General features: G+C 37.4%; 1 protein-coding gene and 1 long non-coding RNA gene across 5 annotated transcripts in view; both read right to left on the bottom strand.

The window, feature by feature from the left end:
* Window positions 1-2,870, bottom strand: part of LOC109961781 (uncharacterized) — a 15,660-nt gene extending 12,790 nt beyond the window's left edge. The window contains exons 1-2 of the long non-coding RNA XR_002275174.1: window positions 2,799-2,870; window positions 1,442-1,567 (exon numbers count right to left, since the gene is read on the bottom strand). This is a non-coding gene — a long non-coding RNA (uncharacterized LOC109961781). The remainder of the gene's footprint in view (window positions 1-1,441; window positions 1,568-2,798) is intronic.
* A 2,299-nt stretch (window positions 2,871-5,169) lies between these two features.
* Window positions 5,170-13,695, bottom strand: part of plvapb (plasmalemma vesicle associated protein b) — a 10,544-nt gene continuing 2,018 nt past the window's right edge. For 3 of the 4 annotated variants that reach the window (XM_020602889.1, XM_020602886.1, XM_020602887.1), the window contains 9 exons: window positions 12,413-12,658; window positions 11,876-12,052; window positions 11,550-11,625; window positions 10,806-11,007; window positions 10,503-10,722; window positions 9,121-9,270; window positions 8,770-8,886; window positions 7,127-7,222; window positions 5,170-6,794 (listed from right to left, as the gene is read on the bottom strand). In XM_020602889.1, the coding sequence (XP_020458545.1) occupies window positions 6,786-6,794; window positions 7,127-7,222; window positions 8,770-8,886; window positions 9,121-9,270; window positions 10,503-10,722; window positions 10,806-11,007; window positions 11,550-11,625; window positions 11,876-12,052; window positions 12,413-12,616 (1,251 nt within the window). In that variant the 5' untranslated portion in view covers window positions 12,617-12,658 and the 3' untranslated portion in view covers window positions 5,170-6,785. The remainder of the gene's footprint in view (window positions 6,795-7,126; window positions 7,223-8,769; window positions 8,887-9,120; window positions 9,271-10,502; window positions 10,723-10,805; window positions 11,008-11,549; window positions 11,626-11,875; window positions 12,053-12,412; window positions 12,659-13,695) is intronic. The other variant, XR_002275169.1, reaches the window with a different exon arrangement.

Genomic DNA, 13,695 nt, shown 5'->3' with positions numbered 1-13,695 from the left:
TCATCTATTTGAGATTTTTCTCCTGAGGAAAGAAAATAAAAACAAAGCACAAATATAAATATCACACACATTAACTTATTACAGTTGTACAATACTGTTGTATCATTTAGTCACATTACTGCATGCTATATTATCATTGCATTTTTGATGGCTCACCTGGTCTTGGTCCACATTCGGTGTTGTCCTTATTCTCATGCAAAGCTCTGTAGTACCTAAGCATGGATGAGGTGTTGTTGTTATACCCCAGCTCCCTGGCAAATAGCAAACACTTCACTTGTACAAAAGTACAGACAGCTGAAGATAAATTGCATTGCACAATCAATATTAATTATGAAATCAAATCTTCTGTAGAAATATTACTGTACATACCTTGTTGGGAGGAATGAGATCAAAATGTTCCCACACAGGGGACATCCTCCTCTTCTTAGCTGGCTCCATTCTCTCCTAACTCTCTCTCCTCACTCTCCTAAATCTCCAAACTCTCTCCAAATTATCTCTACCTCTCTCCAAACTATCTCTAACTCTATCCAAACTGTCTCCAAACTGTCACTGACCGCAACTCTCCATCAAACACCCACATTTTGAATGGAGCCTGAGGGGTTTATATCGCTGTCAAAACTCGCGGCAAAATCCGAACCACTTTCTGAATCAGTCACGTGGTACAGCCGGGCAGCGAGGCGTCGGACGTCATCATTTTCAGCTCCTCCCCTAAATGATGGTGTGTGTCCTCTAATTATCTCCATGTGTGGTTAGCCTTCTGTACGCTATTGTTGAGCTTTAGCTGTTCGTTTGAACAACATGTATGTCAGTGGGCAGGAAAAATACACAATTTATGGTGAGATTAAGGCAGAAGTGCATACGGGTGGTCAGTTGTGAGTGCACAGTGTACCTGGATGTCAGGTATCTTTGCAGCATCAAGGAAGAGCCATGGACACCTTGTTTCTGGCCATTTGAATCAACTGTCACAGGTTCTGATCCTCCTATCAGCTTAAGTTTATCCACAGTGAATTTAAAAGAATTCTATTTGCCAGCTGTGCTTCACTTGAGAGCAGTGAAGGTCAATCAGACAATGTTTGCCATAAACATTACAAATAGAACATGAAGTTTTTACTAAAGCTTCATTATCATACAGTAAGTGAAACTGTTACACTACAGTTGATTCTGACCCTGTGTACAAATGCAGAGTGAGAGCACAAAGATGCTAATATGCTCACTTTTATAGCTGCTGTCTTAAAACACCATATATCAAACTAGAAAGTTTGTCAGTGGAAAAAAAAATGGGTCAAATTGGAACAAATGAGGTGTGGTATGCAATTACATTGTTAGTTTTGACAATTTATATCAAAGTTGCTCAAACACTTTTGAAATTACAGTCTGAACCTATCAGTGCTAGTATAGTACTCTCTCACTTGAACCACCACAACCTTAGAATGTTTCTCACCTCATCAACTTGCAGTTGATGTCCATATGTAGGAGTTAAGGGCCCAGAATGCTGTTGGTCCTCCTCACAACACGCCTGAGACTATTTATGCAGCAAGTCCCATATTCTTGTCCATGCTTCTGTGGCCTATTGAAAGTTACATGGGAGGAATTAGTCCTATAAAGTCGTTTTAGTTATAATAATCACTCTGACCACAGAAACCTGTACAAACACATTTCATAAAAATCAAACATGCAGGAAAAGTCAACAGCTCTTACTAAATGCACATTTTTCTCTAATTCACTAAAGGGCTATTCCATTCTTTATTCAGGTTTCTCAGTATATGATGCACTTTGAGGCTAAACAGGAGTTTTAATGACAACTGTTGATTCATATTTGCACTTCTGAGCCTCTCCTCCTCTCACTTGAGCGTTCCTTCATTTTCCTAGCCTATGCTTACTAGTCACATTAATATAGTAACAGCATCAAACTCCGTTGGAAAAAGTACTGTACATAAGGGCAATAGAGGAATCGGTTATTTTTAGTTTCTCCTTCACATCTCACCGTACCTTTTTACTCCACTAGATTTATTTAATAACTTGAGGTTACAGTTTTGCTTTTCAGAATTAGATGAATAAAAAGGAAACGGTATAAGCCTAATCATGAGACCTCTGTAATCTCTGGTGAGAAATTTACAAGCTACTCACCAGAAGTTCAAATTTTAACTTAAAATTATCCCTACCTTTACCAGCTACATTAAAATGATGAACACAATAATGAGCCAGAAATTATAATCAAATAGTACACAACATGAAATGCACTCTATTATCATTATTCTGCACAGTGACTACTTTTACTTTTGGTAATTTAGGTATATTTCGCTGCTAATGTCTTTGCACTTAAGCAACATTTTGAATGTAGCACTCTTACCTGTAACAGGGCATCTCAGTAAAAAGACGCCGACAGGTTTTGACCTCACCAGGTCTTCATCAGGGCGGAAACATACAGGTGCAAACAATTTAAGTTTCTCTGCTGATGAGGACCCGGTGAGGCCCAAACCGGCCGGCGTTTTTTATTGAGCTACACGATTAATATTGGATACAAGACTACACATCCAACAGGGAATAAGTTACAAGTCAACTTTAAGTGATTCCTCCTAAATTGAGCAGGTTTCACAATTAGCCTGACAACTGCCAGGCGCAAACAAAGCAAAATAGGACTGGACGGCTAACATCCTACATTAGCATTCGGCTAACGCTAGATAAAGTATCCCACCTGGAATAGAAACATAAATTTGGACAACTGTATTAACAGCGAAGCTCCTGCGCGCTGCCAACATACAGAACGCAACACACTAAAACTTTCTAATGCCACCCACCTGAGTAGCAGAACTACCGCTACCGTCCATCTTGAATCTTCACTACAACCAAATTTACAGAACCGCCACCGGAGACTAACTTCAAGAACCCAGCTACCACCTGATTGGACAATTTGACTCTGCACTGTGATTGGACTGTCACTGTCCAATCAGATTCAGTTGTGATTCATACTAAACCTTGAAACTGCAGTACAATCAAACTTACACCGCCACAGTAGACTAACTTTATATTAAACTACCTAATATAATGGTAGAGGAGCACAGCAGCATGCTGTTTTTATTTGTGATTGCGTTTTTGTTACTCTTGTTTTCAGTTTCAGTGTTTTACTTTGTTTTAATGTCTAATTTCACTGCCTAATTCTAATTCTTCTTTTAGTAATCCTTTGTTAGGTAATTTCTTAGTTAGATAGATATTGATTAGAGATCTGTTGTATTAGAAGATGTTAGTGTAGCCAGGATGTCTTCCTCAGGCTGTTAAATGCAAGGTTAGTTAAAGCAGAGAAAGGCTGCAGTCAGGGACAAATGTTATTATGACGGTAAAAGTAACCATAATATTTGTCTTAATGTGTAATGTTATGTCAAATTTTCTGTGGAGGAGGGGGCGAGCCAACTAAGTGATGATATTGTATAGCAATTCTGGGTTCGGGGTCTTTTTCTGCTTCCGGGCTGCTTGGGCAGCCTGGGGGTTGGAAGATCTCTGGACTCGTAATGTTAATTCTTGCCTGTGACTCTTTGAATAAACCAGCACGGTTACATTTTTTTATATATCCAAGTGGTCTGAGTCGTCCCTCTGAGTTTCTGGTTTGAAAGAACCGGACGGGGCTTTATAATAGAATAGAGCCTTTACCTTCTACAATGGAAAACTATTTGAAGTGTTAGGTAATTTCTTAGTCAGATAGATATTTGTTGTATTAGTAATGTTTAGTGGAGCCAGGCTGTCTAGCTCAGGCTGTTAAATGCTTAGTCATTCTTATGAGTTTTGTGCAGGCTGCATGTGGGCCAAGGACAACTAAATAGAAAGAGTCTGCAGGCAGGAGGTTATTGCTATTATTATGATATGTGTAACTGTAATGGTAATCATATTTTCTTATGTGTAATGTCATGTCAAAATGTTCTTAGATACACACCACTAATCAACAGCCACACACCTTGACTTTCTTCATGTTTTGACTATTGTTATGGTCAGCTGCAAAGCTGGCATATCAGGTGACGTCACGGTTTGACGTTGCTGTGTAGCATGGGCTAGCCCAACCAAGTGATAAAATTGTATAGGCATTATGGTTCAGGGTCTTTCATTCTCCGTCTGCCTGCGCGCAGGATTTGAGGTGGAAGATGCCTGGACGTGTAATGTTAATTTTACCTGTGATCCTTTGAATAAACCAGCACGGTTATTTTTTATATATCCAAGTGGTCCGCTTCGTCTCTGAGTTTCTGGTTAAAAGAACTGGGTAATATCTTTCAGAAGCAACTGGGGAAATCTGTGTGGATCATATTAGATTTATTTTCTGTCTAGACCAAATATCTCAAAATCTATTGGACGGGTTGTCATGAAATTTTATACATACATTTATAGTTCCCATATTGATTTTGATGATCTCATTTTAATTCTTTTCTTCCTCTCCACCTTGAGGTTGCCATTTTAACAATATGTCAGTCTCATGGTGGCTGCAGCAAAACTCAGGAGATTACTGAAGTAAGTAGGATTCATGTAAAAGATTCTGCAATCTATTTAATAGTAGTTGTATTTCAGTCTGGACCAAAGCAGAGAACTAACAGACCAACATTTCCATCCATTGAGCCATTTAGCTAGTGTAGCTAAAATAAAATTGAATAAACAAGAGTAACAAACTGTCTGATAAATGTAACTACTTATAGCCCAAATTTAACTTACTAAAATGCGGTGGAAACATTTTAAGATTTAAAAGATGTAATGCAATATTATCTCTCAATCTTGAAACATGACTCAGTGGTCTTTTATGTCAGAGCAGATGAATGAGTCTGACTCTCAGCTGTCTGGCATTTTGCTGTAGTTTTTATTAACAGCTGTGCAGATCCAGTATAGCCAGTTCCACCCAGTACCCGTTTGACTTAAAGTCACGGGGTATGTAGGAGTGAGAGATAGAAAACATTGTTAAACAAAGGATTTCCTGAGGACAGGAGGCAGACTTACTCACCTGTAACATTCACATTCTTCAACAATGAGCCTGTCCATCCTTGTGCTTTGTTATGCGACATGGGAGGAATCTCAAGTACCGGTAGTTGTTTTGTCTAGATTAGAGTTTAATTCTTCTGTCTCCGGCTTACGCTTGCCAAAATTTTATATGTGGACACCAAAGTCAGCAGACAAAAGGTTCTCAAGAAATAAAAACTTTAATATGAGTAAGAAAAAATAAAGCATTATGATAATATCAGTACAGAACAGCTGAAATATTAGTTGCAAAACATTTTCTGCAACCTTAAAAAGAAAAAAATATTCTCATCAGCCATTGCAAATGTATGATGAACATGAACAGTTTCCTAGATCCACCAAGGCTTATAAAGTATCTTTGATATATTTGCAAAATCCAGCATAAACTAGTTTTCTGTTACATTGTAAGAAAAAAAATTCTAATGAATACAGCTGAATTTCAGATAAATTAATACAGTTGAAAATCAGAGACGTATGAAAACAAGAAGTTGAAAAAGTGCCTTGCAAATCTATAAAAACTGTTGCAATTAAGACATTTGGTTTGATATTTTGAGGTAAATAAACTGATGAGGTTCGAGGTTTGAGTAGGTAACTACCCACACAAATATGTAACACATTTTTATAATTGTTGTTTCTTTTTTCATACTGAATTCATAATTACTATATAAGGTATTATTTTTATAGATAGTAAGTGAATACATTTGTCCACCTATGCTCCAAGACAACGCCAACAGTGCTTTATGTGCTCACTGCTTTGTGCTTATGAAGGAAAAGGAAGTACTGCAGTAAAGTTTGAGAACAGTTCATATACTGCAATAGCCACTGTACTTGTAAAATGCACCATGAAAATGGCAATAAATAGGTTTCCAGTCTTTTTTATGCCTCTGTGCTGGCAACAGCTGTAGCTGAAACCAAATGTTTTGGGATCATCAATGGGCACCATATCCTCATATGGAAAAGGATTAGGGCCACTAAAAAATTTGAGTTATGAAATATTTTCCCCTCAGAATTTTGTTTAAAGCTATAATTCAGATTTTGTTTCTCTCATAATTCTGAATTCTTAGTGATTCTGAGTTTAATCTCATAATTCTGACTTCTATCACAGAACTGACTTTTTTCCTTCAGAATTCTGACGAATCAAATACATTTTTTTTACAGTGGCCCTAATCCTCTTCCATAATCCTGACGTCTGTGCCATTCCTGCGTATTTGACTGGTTAACAGAGGTATACAACAGCAAAACAGTAATTCTTCTTTTAATGGAAATAGTCATTAAAATGGCAACATTCAGTCTTATTTCTGATAAACTGTACATTGTTTCGAACTGTAAATGACTCTGTGACAATGTGTTTATGACTTGGTGGACGTCTATTCTCATCCGGGCTGTGTATAAATGCAGCTATTTTAAGAATATTCTGTTTATAGCAGATGTGTGAGGAGCTGCTGTCCAGAATCCTGTCTTTGTTATGTAGTTAATGCCAGAGAGACTAAGGACAAAAGGCTCAATTTGAATTGTGTGGTAATAAGATTTTCCAGTGTCGATTATCCAAAGTAGACTAAACTCAAACACAAATTAATCTTCAGTTCCAAGTTGAGCTAAACAAAACAACAACAGTAAATATTAGTATAGAGTCAGAGTATTTACAAGTTATGTTTGATGAAGTGTATTCTATCAAGAATATATACAGACAGGTGACTAATTAAAGGAAAAACCTGTATAAATGAGTGGATGATAATACAACACCTTACTTTAACAAAGAGGCGGTGCCTTCAGGAATTACTCTGCCATTTCATTTCATTTCATCTCACCTGGAAGACAAAACCATTATAATTAAATATGAATAACAGCAATAATGTGATGCAGCAAATGTTTAAAAGTCTGATGCACTGGAGGGGCTATAGAGAGGACAGTTTGGAAGAGGAACGTGTGACAGGAAGTAAGCTAAAGTTCGTGTACTTTGTGCTATTTTTAGCCATTCTATTGGCATGGCTCTATGGATGGGAATGTCAGCCTGTCGGTCAAAAGTTTGAGTGTTTTGGTCATTAATCTTAATGCTAAACTGAATGTCTTGCTCTGTGCAGTCAAGAGAAACACAAAACATGACTGACTGTATTCAAAAGCTGTATAAAGTACAGATTACCTTTGGAGTTTTGTTGTTGCCAGAAAACCAGTTAGCCACAGTTGGTGTGGCCTGGTGTGGGGCGGGCTGTGGGCCAGCAACTTTAGAAACAGCAGGCTGCAAAACAAATAAGATTTCATGGGTTTACTTTATTATCTTGCCTGTCATTCCTTCCTGCGACTGCAGCTATCAGGTGTCTTTTTTTGTGCCGAGTCAACCGCCTTCCCTCTGCACTGATGTCCATATAATCAGTGGAGTAAATCTCATTTTACAGTACAGGAGTGGATGGTACTCTTGTGAATATGCTCAGAAAGTAAAATGCAAGACATTCAACCAGATCGTCTTTTGAAGGCAAAAATGACCTGAAGAAGAATTCTTAACCAGTTAGTTGCCAGTTTGAAACATCTGACTTGGAGAATCACTAGAAGCACAGATTAATGCTTTCAGTGTTAGACTCGTTAAGAAAAAATGTAATATATTACTCTATCCAAAATGAATATTATTACTACCTGAATGTTGTTGTTTCTTCATTGATATTACCATACTTAGAGTATGGCGTTGAAAACTGGGGAAATACATACAAAAGCTCGCTTCAACCATTGTATATATTACAAAAAAGAGCGATAAGAATCGTGCATAAGATGGGGTACAGGGATCACACCAATGGAGCTTTTATACAGTCTAAATTGTTAAATTTTTTGATTTAGTGGGATATAAGACTGCAGTGTTAATGTATAAAGCCAGGAACAATTTATTACCTGGTGGAATTCAAAAACTATTTAATGAAAGGGAAGGGGGATACAATTTAAGGGGTCAGTTAAATTTAAAAATTCATGCTATACGTACAACCAAAAAAAGATTTTGTATTTCCATAAGTGGGGTAAAACTATGGAATAATTTAAGTGTGGACATAAAAAATAGTAATAGAATTGACGAGTTTAAACATAAATATAAAGGTATGTGTCAATCAAGATATATGCAAGAACAGGCTTAATGATTAATTAGATGGAACATTGTGGGTGTGGTGTATGAATGTTAACACTCTGAATTAATTCTTTAGTATATTACTTGTGTGGTGTAGAAGAGAATTATCTATGTAGAGATACTGCTTGCAAACCAATGATGGTAAGATGATGTCATGGGGTAGGACTGGATAAGTCTGACTTCTTCCTACTCCGTTCAAGCATGTACTAGGTATAAGTAAATTGATATTGGATTATTATTGTTGGATATGTGTGAAATTACATGTGTTGACATAACTGTTTTACATGCTTGAATGAATAAATCAAATCAAATCAAATCAAAAGGAACATTACTCCGATTACTTTTTCGTTACACCCCACAGATTGGTAATGGTGTCCTTTCTCCTCAAAATGCACCTCCTAGCTGTGAGAATGCCAGGATAATCACTGGTAGGTGCAGCTAAGGTTTCAAACTAGCAGGGTTTTTTGTTTTTTTTTAACTGGGGAAAGTAATATCATTACAGTAATGTGCTACAGCCCAACACTGAATGCTTTACATGAGCATTTTTACATATCCCAAGTGAGTGAGGGTTGGAAACTATTTGTGAGCACTTCCTTTTCCGCATGTTCTTTCATATATATACCACCTCATTTTCTTTCATATAAGTATATATAAATGACTGGTTTTTGTATTTGTTTTACCTTAAAATTGGACTGAGCATTGAGCCTTAGATGGAGGTTCTGAGGTTCAGCCAGACGTTGTTCCAGTAGCTTCTTCTGTTCTCTCAGCGTGTTCTGCTCAATCAGTAATTTCTCAACCTAAATAAAATATTGGTGTTATTTTAAATGAATGTGAAACGTGCCTTTACATGCTCATCTCTCTTAAGCTACTGCATGATTTAGGCTCTTGTTTAAACAGATTAAAAAAAGAGTAGCTAACCATACACAGAACATTTTACAGTATCAGTTTTATAACCAGATACTGAGGAAGTTGACTTGTTCCATGGATCTCTCCATTTGTTTCCCACCCACACATACATGTATATGATCTACCTTGTCATCATGAGTCTTTTGATTGAGCTCCAGCTGCCTGGCGGCCTCAGCGGCAGTCACGTTGCGACTGTGTTCACACAACTTCAGGTCAGCTGTCAAGTGTGAATTTTGGACCTCCAGACGACTGGACAGGGCTTGGATCTTTGCTACCTAAAATAAGAAAAAGAAATTTAAATAAAGCTAATAAATTTCTCATTTGATGCCGTGCTTTCTCTTTAAATATATTCACTTTCTTAGACTATGTAACCACAGAGTGAACAGAACTGAATGTATTGACTGTGTGGTTTGAAAACTCATGTCTCTTTGCTTTTCTTCCAGGATTTGGCCTTGGACAGAGTTGAAACTTAAAGAATAAATATCAATGTATTGAACTGAAAAAAGAAAAAAAAAAGGATATGTTTTTGTTATCCTTCACAGTACTGCTGTATCAGCAGAGCCGCAGACTCACCTCTTTGACCCTGAGATTGCCACAGAGGACATCTTTCTCTTTAACAAGATTTATCACAGTGATGCAGCAGATAGGCTTCCTCTCCTGAGAGGAAGTTTGTTCTTTGGAATATTCCATCATATTTTATGAGCTGTGTGAAATGGGTTGGCCAGAAAAGGAGCATCAACTCTGGAAACTAAAACCCATGTAAGCTGCAGTGGAAAGTACATTTACTCAAATACTGTACCCAAGTACAACTTTGAGGTACTTCTAGTAATTCAACTTCCTGCTATTTTATATTTGTAGTCTGCTTATTTTCAGAGGCGTACAGTATATTGCACCTTTACTCCACTGCAATTAATTGACAGCTTGAGTTACTAGTTTTCTAATTATACAACAGAATATACAATAAGCATTTTGTGCAAAGTTGAAGATTAAACCAGAGGCTCTGGACTATTTTACCTAACTGTGTATTAAGCAGTTAACCTATGGACAACCAGACCTCCTACAACAGTAAAATGCTACTTATACATTGCGCATCAATATAGTCTAAATATGTCACATATAATGTGTAACAATATATGAGTCACAGGGGCCGATTTGTGCAGAACAAGTACTTATGATATACTGAATACATATATATTGAGTAACACTACTGCACTTTTAGCTAAGATTTTGCAGGACTTTTTCTTATAAAGGGGTACTTTATATTGTTGTATTGATACTTTAACTCAAGTAAAGGAGCTGACGACTACTCCCCTGTACACAGAAACACTCGTCTCTTCTAGTTTCTTGATACTATCTGCTTAATCCCTCTCAAGGCTGTGTATTCCAGCATACACTGAGGGGAGGAAGAGAACAGCCCCAGGTTTTTAGTCTTTCCTTCACTTTGCATAACTTCAAATCACCAAATTATATACATGTTTAAATCACAAAACATTCTGTATTCACACACCTGATTGCCGACGTTGTCTAAATACAGCTGGAACTTATTCTCCACATCCCTGGACAGGTTGGTGCAGCTGTTCCTTATCTTCTCCATTTGCTCCTTCTGGCTGCCACAGGTGAGGTGAAAGGTCATTTGGTGGGGAAAGAGGTGGTTGATTCGGTTCAGGAATTCCCCTATCACTGTTTTGATCCCATCCAAAGAGTGAGCAAAGTCCTCTTTGCATTTCCTGGTAAAAAATAAAATTTGAAAATCTTAAAAGCTTAATTTTAATGTCTTCATCAGTACTAACCAAGCAAACAGACAGAGCACCTGGCGTAGGTGTCGAGTTGCTCCTTCAGCATGGTTTTCTCCCTGTGCTGGATGATGGCATCCTTGTGGTATCTCTCTCTCTCTCTGAGGGCGTTGTCTCTATCCTGGCGCAGATCATGAACCGTCTGGGTGAAGTTTACTCCAATGAGATTTATCATAGCTCTCTGCTTCTCATTAAGGGTCTGCAAAGTTTTTAATTCACCTGTAGAGTTCAGGAAAAAAAAACCAGTACTATCACGAATTCGCCTCCATGGACTTTATAGTTTGTACAGCATAACACTTTCATTTGCCAGAGCGATGTGTCAGTTGGCAAGTCACTGATGGTGAAGTAACTAGTTCCTCACAAAGTGTGCAGTTATAAGTGCTACTAATTTATTAAATAAATTACATACCCAATAGTTCTATGACCCAAAATCTTAAAGATTTATAACTAACACATTATCAAGGATTTATTAACCATTAATAAATTCTAAACACTTTATGAAGGGTCCCTTATTTGAAAAGCAACTAATATTATTTCTACTTTAACTGTATACAGTTGCTTTACTTGCATCCCATTTTGTCTTAACCACACAGACTTCTACTTTACTGCACATTTTATTTTACACATGCATTAAGTTTTTGGTACAGTGAACTGTTTCAAGTAGTAGCACCTATGGAGTGTTCACAGTGTTTAAACAGTAGAGTAGAATATTAGACTAAGCCTCCAAAAAAAAAAAAAAGGTATGGTACTGGAGAACATACTGCCAGTGGTGGCTGGGATCTGAGGATAGGTGCGCCGTGTCATCGTGGAAATTGATAACGATTTCTTACAATCAGCCTATAAATAAATAAGATGGATGATTAATGATTTGTGAGTTATAGTTTATTATCACAACAACCAACAGGAAAACTTCAACAATGCCTTTAAAAATAGGCATATTGTATAATTTGCAGGTTGCAAATGATTTCTTATTACTTTTAACATTTCGTTCTTGTTATAAAGACTAATTTTAAAATATAAGCATTAAAAACCCTTAACTTTACAGAATTACCTTTTTCTCACTCACTTGTGCTAAGCATCTACTTACCCATTTATTTTTTAGATCATTTTCTGTGGTATTAGAATCAGTCTTTAGTCTCAGCAGCGCTTTCTCCAAAGCTGCTTTCTCAGCTGTGCGAGCTCCCAGCTGAGCTCCCAGCTCGGTCTTCTCTTTCTTCAACTTGAGGTTGTTGTCACTCAGCCTGTTGAAGTTGTCCTGAAGCTCCTTCAGAATAACAGATTACTCAGCATCATCAGTTAACATAACATGTTAACATAATGCTGTGTAATGAAAAAATAATAATATGCCAAAAAAGAAAATCAGAATTAAGACTGTTAGGTCAGAAACTAGTGGTGATTTTGCCCAAACACTAGGACCAAGATAAAAAGCTGCTGCTGAAAAAAGTTCATTCCATACTTGAATCCCAATTAAGTGTCTTACCCTTCCAATAAATTGTGCTTTGCTTATTTCTACTTTACTTGAACGTACATCTTACTGTAGTGGAGGAAGTCTTTACTAAACATACATCATTTTACTGGGTATTCTCATCTTTACAAACTTTCTGAGCAGGAAGGAGTCACTGACCTTAACCCTCTTCTCCTCTGCAGACTTTTCTGGTTGTCCATAGATGAGGAAGAGCACCAGGCTGACGATGATCAGAGACTGGATCAAAGAGGAAAAGAAGAAGACAATCCTCATGTAGTAGCCGCAGCTTTTTCCTTTGGGCTTATGAGGGTGACCCCTCGCCTCCAGACCAAACTTGGCTTGGGAGCATCTTGAGCTGTACATGATTGGAGGAGGTGAAATGGTGGCAGCTGGCTTTTGGAAGATCTAAACAGGAATTAAATGGTTGTTTAAAAAATCCACAAGCCTTTCTTCAGAAACTCAGAGCACTGTCAAGAGGAACGTAAGAATTTGAGACGTTTATTTCTTCGTCTTCTGCCACTGTGCAGAAACACATAGGCAGAACTAGCACGTATGGGTAAACAATGACCCTTAGGTGTGTAAAGGGCCGAAGTTTATAAATGCTGCTGAAGGCACACAGTCCATCCTGGCCCAGCCCTCACCTCCCCTCCCCTCCCTCCCCTTTCCTCCCTCATGAACCTCTGTCACAGTTACAGCCTCCAGCTGCACCACTGGCCACATTATCCTACTGTTTACAACAAAAAGTCACTGAAATGAAATGAAGATTAAAGTTTTAAGCTCTACTACCAGGAAAGTTTAAATTTATTAAAGAAAAAAATAACTGTTTGGAAAAGTCATTTGTGTCCGATAAAGTTTATCCACAAAATAGTGAGTTATTAATGGATAAGTTAGAAAAATATGGGATCAGAGGAATGGTTCTGAATTGGATTAGAAGTTACTTGACACAGAGGCGTCAATTTGTGAAGTTGGGTGAATACCAATCGAGTGAGCTGGATATTGTATGTGGAGTGCCTCAGGGTTCTGTTTTGGGACCTAAATTATTTATATTATACATTAATGATATATGCAAGGTTTCTGATTTAGTGAGAGTGGTTTTGTTTGCTGATAACACTACCATATGGGCATCGGGTGAAAACCTACAGCAACTATCTGGATGGGTTACACAGGAACTTGAGAAGATAAAGAAATGGTGTGATAGTAATAAACTATCTCTGAATTTGGCTAAAACTAAATTTATGGTATTTGGGAATCGTAGACTAGATAATGAACCTCAATTGAAAATTGGGGGAGCTAATATAGAACGAGTATATGAAATTAAATTTCTAGGTGTCATAGTTGATGACAAATTCTCCTGGAAATCTCACATCAGATATGTTCAGCACAAAATAGCAAAAAATATATCGATATTGGCAAGGGTTAGATATATTTTGGACGGGAAAGCA

This window comes from Monopterus albus, unplaced genomic scaffold (genome assembly GCF_001952655.1).
Source record: "Monopterus albus unplaced genomic scaffold, M_albus_1.0 scaffold58.1, whole genome shotgun sequence".
In the NCBI taxonomy this organism is placed as follows: Eukaryota; Metazoa; Chordata; class Actinopteri; order Synbranchiformes; family Synbranchidae; genus Monopterus; species Monopterus albus.
The sequence above is the reverse complement of the archived record's forward strand: the minus strand, read 5'-3'. Positions and strand labels throughout refer to the sequence as shown.